Source organism: Haliaeetus leucocephalus, unplaced genomic scaffold (genome assembly GCF_000737465.1).
Source record: "Haliaeetus leucocephalus isolate CR32 unplaced genomic scaffold, Haliaeetus_leucocephalus-4.0 Scaffold566, whole genome shotgun sequence".
In the NCBI taxonomy this organism is placed as follows: domain Eukaryota; kingdom Metazoa; phylum Chordata; class Aves; order Accipitriformes; family Accipitridae; genus Haliaeetus; species Haliaeetus leucocephalus.
Window position 1 is genome coordinate 3078482 of NW_010973002.1, and position 13502 is coordinate 3091983.

The following is a 13502-nucleotide window of genomic DNA, read 5'->3' on the forward strand; positions in this document are numbered from 1 at the left end:
TGAGTCCTATGAGAGGGAGCTCAGACCATCAGGATGAAACGTTTGATAAAGGAAAGTTTGCTTAATATTAAGACTAGAGGAACATTTTTTTCTCCTGCTTTAACTGAAGGGTTTTGCTCAGATTAAGTAATATGCCAGCTGCATTCCTGTCACACAGCAAACAATGAGATATTTTGCATAACACAGACAAAATACAGAAAAACAGCCTTTTTATTGCCTGTGATGTCAGCACTGTATTTCAAACTTGAAAAGTGCCACCTTATAAGCAAAAGTAATACTGCAAATATAACTGCACGATGCCACAATGCTGCTGCTGCTTCTGAGAAGATGGGTTTTTCTTTACACTCATGGAGAGATTTGCATTTTTCAATTGTTTGATTGGGTTAATTGGTATGTTTACAACTGTTCCAGATTGTAGTGTCTCCTAAGGCTAATCTTGAGATATCTTTTAGCATTTAATAAATATGTTAAAGATGAGACATCAGTGCACTCTCTCTTACTGTCAGTAACCTGTGAGAACAGACCAGGATCAGAGCATTGACATTGGTACCTCCTTCTGAGTTTGATGAAGGGAGAGGGTCTGAGCAGTTTAGCCAGGAAAAGCTGTGGAGTTGTTCTTCAGAAACAACTTGGGCTTTTATTGAACATCCCACTCTAACTCTGGATAGCTTCTATGTATTCTTACTAGTGTGTATTAATTGCAGCAAGCAAGCAAGCACACAAGTTGTTTTTCCACAGAAGAACTGTTCTTTCCCATCGTACTTGCAGTTTATGCTTACATTAACCATGCTTAACAGTTCTCTAGACATGGGAATGAGTGTACAGGAAGGAAGGAAAGGAAGGTAATACTGCCAGCTTGCACAATTGTGCTGGAAACAGGACAACATTTAAGAAAATTGTGGCACTGCCTTCATATTTTCCTGCTTGGAGTGGCAGAAAACTCTGTCCCTTTTAGTGGGGCAGCATCAAGGAGTCGAAGAGATCCTTGTACCTTGCAAGGACAGCAAAAAAAGCTCCCTGGTCCTTTGCCACAAGGGAAGGAAGGATGCAAGCAGAGGAGGGATGTGGCCTCTAGCATGACTGCCTTCTGCCACATGTAGAGCGTACTGCTGGGTGGCTGCTGAGTATCTGATCAGTGGATGCTGCAGTTACCATTGTACTGAGATGTCCTGGGTGATTTTGTCTGTCTTTCTGCTCAGACCAATATAATGTTAACTATTCTTGTTTCACATTTTCTTCAGAGTCGTGAGAGTGGGATGTTGACAGTTGTTAGTAATTGTTTTACTTCGGGGATCCTTCATGGTCTTTGTGCTTATTCTGATCATACCATATGTCTTGTGAAGGATGTTTTAAATTTCACATGCTTTCAGAACCTGGGTGTCAAAACTCCCACTGCAGAATAGCCTTGAGCTTTGCATGGGTTTATTAGACAAGTGGGCCAGTATGCACCGCAGGATACTTTGTACAGGGAGGTGAGACAATCCCTAGAAAAATAGTTGGAATGTCCCATAATTTTTTCAATACTAAAGGCAGGCTGTCTTGGGAAAATGAGGGAAATTGGAAGAAGCTGGGAGGTGTACAGAAGAGTCTGAGAGCGTGGATGGGGCAGAGGAAGGGAAGAACTCTGGTGTATGCAGGAGAGAGTGTCTGGGGTGCTGTAGGTGAAGTGCAGGGCACTTGAAGCAGCTGCAATGGGACAGACGATGGCAGTGAGGAAGTATGAAGCATAAAAATAATGCATAATACAGAATTTTACTGATAGAAAAAGGAACAGACATATGGAGAGAAGTGGATGTAGAGCTGAGCTGGCTAAAAGGACAGTAGCTGGTCGTGTAGAGTTTATAGGGAAAATATGAAGAATGCAGAGACAAGAGGCTGAGGAAGGGAGCTGGCTAGCATGGTAGGGCTGTTTCATCACAGGCTGGTGAGATAGCCTGTAAATCTGGAAATCAGATAGCTATGACTTCTGCCTGTTCATCTCAAGCTAAATTTTGGTCCTGAAATGCTCAGCCATGCTATTAGGAGAGGTTGTTTCCTCCTGAAAGCTCCAAAAATCAAATGTCAATTATATATGTGAACGTCAGCCAAACCTCAGCGTGGAGAACTCGCTTATTCTGGAGTCACACAATAAATCCAGCATTACAGTGTGCTCGGCAGAGGCAAAACAAATATTTAACAAGGAAAGGAAGAAGCTTCAAGTGTGTGCTTGTGAAAGAGATATGCTGTGCAAATAAATTATGTGTCGGGCTACCGAATTGCCCACTCCCTAAGGAATATGCAGTATTTACAGGAAATTAAAGTTAAAAAAAAAAAAAAAAAAAAGTTGTCACAGAATTCCCAGCTGAAAAGGAAATAGATTTGCTAGGAAAAGTGACTGTAGTTTCAAAACAAATACCTGCATAATTCTACATGCAGTTGACTGCTACAAAGGACTGATAGCCAGTATCTTACCAGTGTTGCATTTTGTTTTGTTTGACTGGCTAGTAACTATAACCATCGTTTCCTTTCCTGATATTTTAGGTACAGAGAGAACTGGCTGCTGTCATTGCCTTGAAAGCACGGAAATCAGGTAAGTCAGGCTGGACTTTACAAGCGTTTTGTAACACTGTTCCTTTTTGTCATTTATTGAAGTATTTGAATTGTCATTGCTGTGTTATTAACATGGGGAAGCAAAGATAGTGGACCTTGTTCCTCTCTCGTTGGAGAATCCTTGTATATAGCACAAGGCAATTACTGTCAAGCTTCACTTCCCCTAGCTCGTCACATCTAATGACCTAGCTGATAAAACCGGTGTTACAGTTGAATGTGAACTTGGGTCACTTTCTGGCCAAAATCACTATTTTCTCTGGGCTTGCACTTTATAAAAGAAGCTTATGTCTTTATTTGACTTACATTTAAGACAAATAAGTTGATAATTTTCCTATGTTTTCTTCTATGGCCCAGTATCTCATGCCATCTTTGCTGTGTTTTACCTGCCCGGTCAGCTGTATTTCTTTATGCTAAAGCAAAAGGACAACTTCATGCATGAAGGCATTCTTTCCTGAAGACTTGTCTATATATCTGTATGGCTGTAGAGGCAAGTCTGTTATCAGGGCAGTAGAAGGGGAAAGGCAAGTGGATAATTGAAAGTCTGTGACAGTATGAGCATTTACAGCAAATGCTGGTGATACAGTGCAAAGGCACTGAAATATGTGGTCATCTCAGCTCTGTCAGGGTTTGGTAGCACAGCCACTTTCAGAAGGTATCTGCATTGCTGAGCTGGAGTGGAAGCAAGGGAGCTGTGATTTCCAGCACTGCATGGGAACTAACAAAACCTACTTGGCCAGACCTGACCCTATACAGGGTTAACTCTCTGGTGTCTTCATGTATAGTGCAGTTAATCTGGAGCAAGGGCAAACTGCATATGGTGAAGTGAGAATTGAATGTATTTCTAGGGTAAAACAGAGGTTGACTTGCCTTAAATTATTGGCGTGTTCCCAAAGCCGTTGAGGTCTTTGGGAGCATTTTCACTAAGCAACTCTTGTGATCTTCAGTGATTTTGCTAGAAATTGAGATCATGGATCTTGCACTTTTTGAGCTATTTTCTGACTTGTTAATAATATTGCATCATAATATCTGTATCTGTCTATCTGTGGCTTACAAGTACAGCACAAAAGTTATTACACACAGCACATGCACTACATGCAACATGGTATCTTAAACTGGAGGCACCAAGAAGATGTAGCTGGCATATCTGCAAATATTTCCTTGTGAAAATGTAAGTATTACAAAAATATTCTAGCCACAGTTTGATGCATTTTTGTCTGGAAATAGAAGTACTCATAGGTTACGTCCACAGTCATCTGTAAATGTAAATCTGCAAAAAGTTAACAGAAATCTAAGTGTGAATTCAGACCTAAATTGCTTCTGTGCAATAGCTTTGCTTCTGAAACTGCTGTAGTCGTTTATGATGTTAACACCCCACAGCTGCTTGCCCTTACCTGGTGTCACCCCAGTCCCACATGAACTATAATGGCTGAACATGGAAATGCTTCTGCTCTGGTTCAGTGCAGAGAAAAACAGGCTATTTTAAGGAAGGGCTCAAGGTAACCTTTTGTTTTGCTGTAAAATGGGCTAAGAGTATGGTGCCATGTACTTAGTGCTTATATAGTTCTAAGAAATCTCTCTCCAGGCTTCTCGGCGGTTGTGTTGGAAAATATTACTGCTACTACTGGCAATAAATAAAAACTCTGTTCCCCAAAAGAGTTGATTTTATCCTGAATTAGCCTCTCATTTCCTTTCAGTGGATGGCTACATAAATGGTTGTGTCAGTAAAAATGGGATGGGGGTTGGATTAGGAATGAGCTGCAGGAGATGAAAATGGGAAAGGAGGATAGCTCTTGGAGTCCCCTCTGTACTAGTGTAATTGCAACCCACATTGAGCGGGTAGAAATATTTCAGTTAAAAATCACAGCCTTAAATAAACAAAGCTCCCTATAAAGCTTTAAAGTGCTGACCAGCCTTTCCTAATACATTAACGTAACACTTAAAATATCAGTTTAGATCTGTGCAAAAGATACCTGTTTAGTCAGCTTAACTAGTGCATGCTTGTTGTTGAAATTTGCATTTCTTTATGCCTCATCTTGGACGACCGTAAAAAATGGCTACATGATCAGGCATAACTGTAAGGTCTAATTTAAGTTAATGCCTTTACTACAGTAGGAGCAGAGTAAATTAGGGTGGTTGATTATGCTTTTTTATGTTATTGCTGATGGTTAAATTCACAGCGTAGCAGTTACTGTTAGCAATCAAGCTATGGTATGCTGTGCCTGGTGAAGTGGAGCATATTTCGGAGAAGGTACTTCTGGACCTAAAAGCCACAGTATCTTTCGAAGATATTGTTCTACTAACCCTCTCCAAGACTCCGTATAATTCCAGGAAATAAACTAACAAAGATCAGACAAAAGGGTTTATTTTGGCATGAAAAGAGTGGAACATGGCTATTGGGCTAGCTGCCCTGGGTGGCTTCCAGGCTGGTGTGAGCGGCGTGGGTACCTGACTTGCCCGCCCTGGGATTCATGAGTGAGGAGCGCAGGGGACAGGCATGGTGGTAACTTGCTGTCTGGAACCTGCCTGCAGTGGGTAATAATCGGTTCATTAACCAAAAGCTTTCCTAGAGATCAGAAGCCCAAAATCCAAAGCTGTTGTGCAGAAGTTCCTGTACTGTTTTTGATGGTTTGGTGGTTTTTAAATTACAGTGTTTCAAAATATTTCCTCTAGATAGCTGGTTAGCGCTACCAGTAAGAGCAAAAAAAGAGTACTTTTACTTAACACAAGGACTGTGTAATTTGTTCCTGAATTACTTTAATTTCTGGATATACCTTTGCCCTTAGAGAGGTACTTCACAGTGATTTAATTGTACTAGAAAAATTGGCTGATTAAAGCTTTCATATTACTTGTCTAGGACTGTTGTAGTAATCACTGGGTTACACTGCATGGAAAGTACTTTACAAGCACACAAACACCACAGCTCCCTCTGCAAGAGGTGAAGAGGGTCCAACTAGGAATGTTTGCTATGCTTGGAGGGGGGGGAAACATTGCCTTTGGTTTCCCCCGTGAGACCGTTTATTTTTGTTTAAATAAAGCTTCAGTTTGCTACCTAGTATATGTATATGAGAAGTAATAATTGCAACTATTTTAGTTCTTTGGCTGTTTCAGAGATTTACACTCTGTATCTTCAGACAAAATGCTTTGAAACCCAAGGTAGAGACCTGAGTCTGCTGTGGGGTAGGGCAGAGAATCAAATTCTTGCTAGTACAGGATCTGACTTGATAGAGAATGTCGGCTACCAGAAAATAAAAAGACAGTAGGGTGTGGGGGAAAATGCTTTCCCCCAAGAGGTGTTCTTTTTTTTATTGTGGGGTGGAAGAATAGGAGAAACACATAAAACTGACAGATGGCTGAAGGAAAAATGCAGAACCTGAAAAATTAAAAACTTCTGCACTGTGGAAAAAAGCTCAGTTTTCACATTTCAGCTGTGTACTGTAAGTATACCACTCCAATAGCAAGGCACAAGCCAATAGAGAGGTACTTGAGAGTCCTCATGCCAAGGGAGCTCAGCATTTTTAGCTTCTTTGCAAATAAAACTAAAAAAAAGTGTAAAACTAATGTGTGTAGCCCTGAAGCTTTGCTGGACCTCAGTAACACTGTTGACTAGAAAGCACATTTATATTTCATTAGAATAAAGCTCTCATGATAAAGGTGGCCTAAGAGGGGGAAATGAGCTTGTGCACTTCTCTGTGGGTTATAAAAATGCATTAAAATTGTTCTGGCTTAACCTTAGAAATAAATAGATTAAATGCTGTGTTCCTTGGTTTGGTAAAAGGTCTTGGGGAAGCAAGTAATTGGAGCAGAAGAGAACTTTGTTTTTAATTGTAGGCACTTGGCATTAGAATTGTTGTGTTTGTTTATACCTTGCTGGCTTCTGATAGCTTCCGCAAATGCGCTGGAACATAACAGAAATGCAGCCTCTCGTCTGAAGGTTTACAAGGGTTGGCATTTATCTCAATTGCTTGTCATGGCTCATGACATGTTTCTTATGTGTTAGAGATGGTAGCTAAAACAAGGATAAAAAGCAGCAAATAGCCTAAGGCTGGAGGCTTTAGCCAGTGGCGTAGCTACACAGGTACATCTGAACTGATCAAAATCTGTCAGGTAGATGCTCTGAACTGGTGTTAATCCCATCCACAAACGAGACGCCTTGCATTTCTGTGCAGGAACCTAGTGCACCCCATGGCATCACCCAGCAAATTCCTTTAGCTTTATATCTAAAGGAAATTCTATGACTTTATTTGTGCAAAGGGCCATTAGTGAGAGCATGGCTCTGGTCCTTGTGTTTCTGAATACAGGGGCTAATTAAGAGAATAGCTGACAGAGTATGGAGGAGGTAGGAAGAAGGTGACTGCAGCTTCTCCCCAGGTGTTGTAGGAGCAGCAGCAGGGCTATGGGTGCTTGACCCTCCCACTGTGAAGGGCAGGACAGCCACAAAAGCCCTAGCACTTGTGTGTGGTTTTGCTCCCTCTCAAGAATCGTATTCAGGTTTCCATAATACTCCATAGATACTTTCCTTTAGTCATGCCATTCTTAAATTGACAAGATCTATTGATTTTTTTCATAAAAATGGGTAATTTACATTTAATTTATAATAATAAGACTTTTGCAATGTATTAACTTTATATTTGAGATCTTCTGGATTACCTCCACCCTATTGTGACATATATGTATGCATATCCACCCTTCCCCTTTTCTTTTGTATTGCTTCTGTCAGGACTTAACTGCCTATGTGATTTGCTTGGTATTTTTATTTTAGGGCAGACGATTAAATATGAAGCAGGCACTGGGGCTTGAGCTTTGCCAACATGAATGAAAAGCAAGCTGTGAACAGCTATTCCTTTTCCCAGCCACCGCGCCACCTCTACAGCACTGCTGTCAGAGCTGATTGCGTGACTCGACTCAAACACACTCCAGGCAATGTCAGCCCTGTTGAAAACATGGGAACAGCCAGGCTGGGTCAGGTTAAAAGTCCATCCAGCTCCAATCCTACTGTGAGTGATGAGTAGGGGATGCTTAGAGTAGAGAAACAGAGCAAGTACGAACAGTCCTTCTGATGTGCATACTCAGCATCTACCAGTCTGAAGTTAGGTAGCCCTTGGCGGACCTTTTCTCCATTATTTTATCGAATTGTTTTTTGGGCCCGCTTACACTCCTGACCTTCATCATCTCTCGTGGCAGTGAGCCCCACAATTCATGTTTGTCGTATGTGAAAGTGTATTTTTTCTTGTTTGTTTCAAACACATTCCCCATGACCCTCACTCTGTTGTGATATAGCTCTTTGGTGATGGAAAGTGGTGAATAATCCATTTCCAGTTCATCATCATACTCTTCAGGATTTTGTGCACCTCTGTCATACTCCTGAAAGTTGTCTCATTTCCAGGCTAAATTGCTAAATTGCCAAATCTATTCCATTAAATCTGATCATCTTTGCCACATCTCTTACATTATTTTTGCAATGGGGCAAACAGAGCAGCATGCAGTACTGCAGAAGTATGTGCTGGAGTTGGCACAAAGTGAGGGTGGCAGCTTCTTATCAGGATGGGGAGGTGGAGGGATGTGGGAAGGAGCCCAGTGAGACCCTTTTGGCAGCAATAAGCTGTTTTATCATCGTGAACTCAGGAAACTGCATCTTTACCATTCAGCCCTTTTCCCCAAGTAGCACAGATCCTTGTGAGACTTCTTGGTAACTTTACTCCACCATAACTAGCAAAAACTTTGTCATTTGGTGCTGTATGAATGTTCCATGTTATGTCATTAGTTTTATTTACTTGTAGAACAGAGTTGTTATATAGACAATGGAAATCATTATGAATTTGAATTAGATTTGTACACATACTTGAAAAATTAGGTTACAAATATGTGATCAAAGGTCATTCAAGAATGGAGCAGTCCAATATTGTGTTTAACCCTCAAGCATATTAAGTACCCTTTGAATTTACAGGTTTTGTAAACAAGCAGATATACAATATCTTGTGTAAAGTGTGCACAGTTTATTATCACTTACTTTATGCCACTGAAAAAGGGCATAAAGAGGGATGAAAAAACTTGCTTCTGTTTACAGAATAAAGTGGCGGTCATGTGCCAGAGGTGTGCATTTTTCCTTGTGGAAAAATTGAGAAATTGTCTTTCAGCAGTTGTGCAAAAAAAAGGGTGGGGAAAGGTTAATATCAGTAGGGTCTTACTGCTTTTCTATGTCCCCTCATGTCTCTTTTCAGTGGGTTTATTTACTTCACTGAAGAAAGACCTTATTTCATTGCAACTTTCAATTCCTCCAAGCATCCACTTCTTTAAAGCAAGGGTCAAACTTAGCAAAATGTGTGGAATAAGTGTTCTTCTGCAAGTGTTACTAATAGCATTCATCCTGGAGAAATGGCCACTCAAAGTAAAGGTGCAGGGGTATCATGGTTCTGGTAGGTCTCGGTAACTTTATCTTTACTTTTTCTCTGCCCATTGAAATGTGGTTTAAAATAAAATTTGTACCTAAAAACGTAACTAGGAATATTTTAAAAGTTACATTGTGCTTTAAGGATTTCATGCCTTGAAGTAAGGGAGGTAGTCATGTTGGCTTCTTTAAGCGATCCTTCTTAAACATTTTATGCCTTATTGAAGGGAATGCCTACTGCTAGGGACTAATGTCTTGTTGCATCCCATGGGATTCTTCCACTACTCCTGATATCAGGTATACCAAGAAACCTGCAGCGCTTGAGAAGGATAGGATCAGACCCCTTCCAGCCCTGGGGGATTTTGGCTAGTCAGGAACACTAGTCATTGTGTTGGCTAGTCAGGAACACTATGTGTAACACACACACAGCTCTGCTATGCCATGACTGAATTGGTGGCCACCTGCTTTGTGCCCACCCTGGGCAATGCTGGGGGTGGGAAGTGCCCTGGACAACATCAGTGAACGGACTACACAGTTATGCTCACCAGCCTTTGTGTATTCAACAGCTGATGTAAAGCAAAATGGACTCTGAGCCCTGGAAAAAAGAAGGAAAAGAGCTCCAAAGAGCTCTCTGGTGGGAATTACGCTGAGAGGGATTTTGGCAGCTTATGGTCTGGTTTTTGCAGTTATTGCAGAACTTCGGGCGTAGTTCTTTCTGGGTGATCTATAAGGCACTCGCATAGAAGAAATGGGCAGTGAGGAATAGCTGTGTAGATGACAAATGTCCTGGACATATGCAAAAAGGGGTTGCACGGTAAGGTTGGAAAGACAGCAATTGTGCAAACAAACAATTCCCAGGTGAATGTTTTGTTTCCAGTGCTTTGGGAGAGGCATTTACAGAGAGTTCACAGAATTTATTTATTCAGAGGTCTCTTTGTTTCCTGCTCTTTTCCTGGCCATGCCCAGAGGATGTTTCCATGGAATAGAGTGGTCTTTCGCTTTGCACCAGCCTGTTCTGTACCTCCTTGTCAGATCAGTTCCCAGCAATCATTCTCCCTGTCCCTGCTGATCATGTAATGGCCTCTTCTCCACCCTTCCAACATCTCGTTTCAGGCAACACTGCTATAGATACATTGACTGCCGCTTGATTTTTTTTTAATTTTAAATATCACACACCTGAGAATGACTGTCTAAAAGCACTGGGTTAAATGTTAAATCTTTCTGCATTCAGCCATCAAATGGTTTTCCTTGAGCTGCTGTTGCTACAAAGGACATTGCTTTTGTCTGTTCCTGTAGTAATCCTACGGAGTTCACAACTCATTTTCCACCGTTTTCTCCTTGATAAAAAATGATATGATTTCCTATGTTCACAAAGTGAGTGTAAAATGTGGCTTTTCCTTTGTATGTATCACGAAGTGCCAGGCATTGAAAACCAAACCTCCCCGGGCCACATGAATCAACAGTAGTTGATTATCTATTAGCAAATGCCTCCCTTGTTTAGCCAGAGGTGTTTTACAAATTATGTTCTTCTGATGCACCACCACCTTGGATGAAATATGGCCTTCAAACCCAGATGAAAGGCTTCAGTTCTGATAAATAAAATAAACAGAACTTCCTAACAAAACCAGTTGTATGATAATGTGAAAAGAATGGCAGCAAAAGTTCCTGGCCATAATCTGACTGAGTTGGGAAATATTGGTGGCTTTACTTGGTATGCTCATTTTTTAATTTACAATGGCTATATAATGTAGGCGGGCCTGAGTCTTGTTTAAACTGAGGTTTGTCCTTCCTGTGGTCATTCAGATGCAGTGGAAAGGAACAGCGCCTTAATGGTGTGTGGATCAGCAAGACCAAATCTACATCTGTCAGCCTCCTCTCTTACCACACTGGCTTTGCTCTGTTTAGATTGCAGATTCCTACCCTTGCTGTTATCTGTTCCTTTTGATAAACTCTGCAATGAGGGGAAATGTTTTTGCATCATTTTCGGGAGTCCTGTTTCCTATCTGAGATCTGAGAAATGGCTTGTAGCACTAGGACCCCTGGGAACTTATTCTTCTGTGTGGAAACTAGACCAGCATAATGAGTACCCTCTGTGCAAATTTAATATTAGTTCTACACCTAAGGCCAAGCAGAAGTTAATGACCATTTTTTATATACAGAAATCAGTTATGAAACCAACATTACATTTCATGCTTTTGTCATTTTAAAACAAAGTAAAATGCTGGAGTAATTTATACTAAATTGATTTAAACTACAAAGCATAAATATCATGAATCCCAGATTTGAGAGAAAATGGCATCACTGTCACTTGTGCAATAGTACATTCCCCAATTTACAAGCACCTTTATTCCATCCCATGCTTGCTGTGCTTTTTTAGATACAGAGGTGCTGAACAATGCTGTAAGCGGGAGTCTGTCTTTAATAATTTTTGCATTTTCTTTGTTTCTTTAATTAGCTGATTTACTCAGCTGATTGCACAGCTGTCTGGGCAACACCCCCCCAGGGGCCTGCCAACTGTTTCAGAGATATGTAGTGTACTCAGTGAAGGGAAATCTGTACAATAATTTGCATATATATATGCAGAAATAGTGGGAAGGAATGAGAAAGCTCAAAGGCAATTTTTTTATTGCTAATAAAAGGAAACATGTTAAGGATGAGCTTAAAAAGCTTTCTCTTTTCAGTAATTTCTGGGAAAAGATTACAGTTTCATGGTAAATAAGGAACCAATTCTCAGTTGGAGGGGTTTATTCCTGGGATTATCACTGTCTCTTATATGCAGCTTTTGGGGATTTCAGAGGTATTCAGTGCTCGTTGGTTTTCCCCTTTTAATTTGTAAGTACGACTTGGAAAATACAGGAGTATGCACGAGGACCTGGTCTCGCTTAAAATGGTCCCCAAATCTGAGGTTTGTAAAGCATTTACTTGCTGCTCATTTTCCTTTCCATTGCTCAGCGCTAGTGCCTTACGTAACCTAGAGGATCTGGCTTTTAGTTTCCCCAGTGGTATCAGTATGAGCTATTAATTTTTTTCCACTCTGATAAATTAATAAACATCAGCAAACATTATAACACTGTCAAACAGCTCAGAGCTGCCATAGTAACCAGCCTCTCTAGAGCTCGCTGTATACCCTCCACAAAGAATAACAAGGGATACCACAAGTTCCATTGTTCAAAATAACAATAAAGTTTTCAAAAATCATGAAATTAGCTTAGAATGATGTGATGTAAAAAAAGTGCTTTTTTTCTGTTTGTTTCTGAAAAGCTTCATGCTAGCAACTTCCTTTGGAAAAAAAAAATACAAACAAAAAAGAAACATGCCTCTCAAAAAATTTGGGATATAAGAAGAATGCTAGAAGTTGTGAGCTTCCCAGCAGCTGACGATAAATCAACTGGTGCAGGCTGTTGGCAATTCGGAGCACTGGAGCCTTCCCCCGGGGAATATTCTTGCAGATTCCTGAGGTCTTCTCAACAGTGATAGTTTGACAGGGACAGAAAAACAGGCTATAACCATCCAGCAGAGATGAGACAGTGAAAATCTGTTGGCTTGTCAAATAAACAAAGTTCTGTTCAGAAGTAGGCTCTTTGCCACTTCCAAGGTGGTGTGTCTCCTGTCTGTAGAGGGCACATAGGTGCCTTTTGCTTACTGGCTAGAAAAAGGAGATGCATGTATGAATTTTGATCCCACAGTACTGAAAGGATTGAAATCTTACAAAGGGCAGAGTGGTTTGATGTTCTAGGATGTTAGCAGGTTAAAGAACAACACTAAATAATAAATGAACATCCTCATTTGAAACGAAGGAGCGTCACTGAAAACGTGAGGGACATAGCCTAAGGGGTGACCAAGCTTTGTATGGCGAGCAGAGCTGCCTCTGCAGCAGCTGTGGGGACAGCCAACTCCTCATCCAGCCCGGGCACAGGTGGGCAGGGTGAGCCTGGCAGCGGCAGCGCAGCTCGGGCTGCTCCCAAGGCTATCCCTGAGGGTTTGCAACATGGGAAGCAAGTTCAGTCTTGGGAGCAGCCTGGGGCAGTGCAGAGGTAAACTGCACATTTGCCAAGGGTGACGTTTAGGGGCTCCCTGCCCCCAAAAGGCAGGCGATCCTGGTCCTGCAGTTGGGCTTCACAGCAAGCTCAAGGGCTGAAGCTGGAGTTGTGTGGCACAAGGGGTCTGGCAGCAACGCCAGCTTGCGAGGTGCCCTGTCCCCTGCCCTACCTGCTGCCTCTGTTCTCAACCAGGTCATCAAACCGAGCCAGGTTAAAAGTAAGCCTTTGCCAATCCCCAAACGCTTTACGGTAGTACGGAGAGGGAATACGGTACGTGAGTACTGTACGGTACTGTACAGGAGGTGTGGGACAGCCAGCAGTGATGGGGAGCTAAGCTGGCTTTCTGTCCTGGAATGGCCATGTGCGTGCCACCCAGAGTGAGTTGCCTACGGATGGACAGCTGTCCCTGCCTGCTGTTCAGCAGCAAAATGGTTAACTGTGATGGCAGTCCTCTCTTAAGCAATTAAATAATTAGCTTTCAGAGTTAA

General features: G+C 41.6%; 1 protein-coding gene across 1 annotated transcript in view; it reads left to right on the plus strand.

Moving 5' to 3' along the window:
• RAPGEF5 (Rap guanine nucleotide exchange factor (GEF) 5) overlaps positions 1–13502 on the plus strand; it is a 188113-nt gene that overhangs the window by 69952 nt on the left and 104659 nt on the right. The window contains 1 exon segment of the mRNA XM_010577614.1: positions 2521–2569. Within this exon segment, the coding sequence (XP_010575916.1) occupies positions 2521–2569 (49 nt within the window).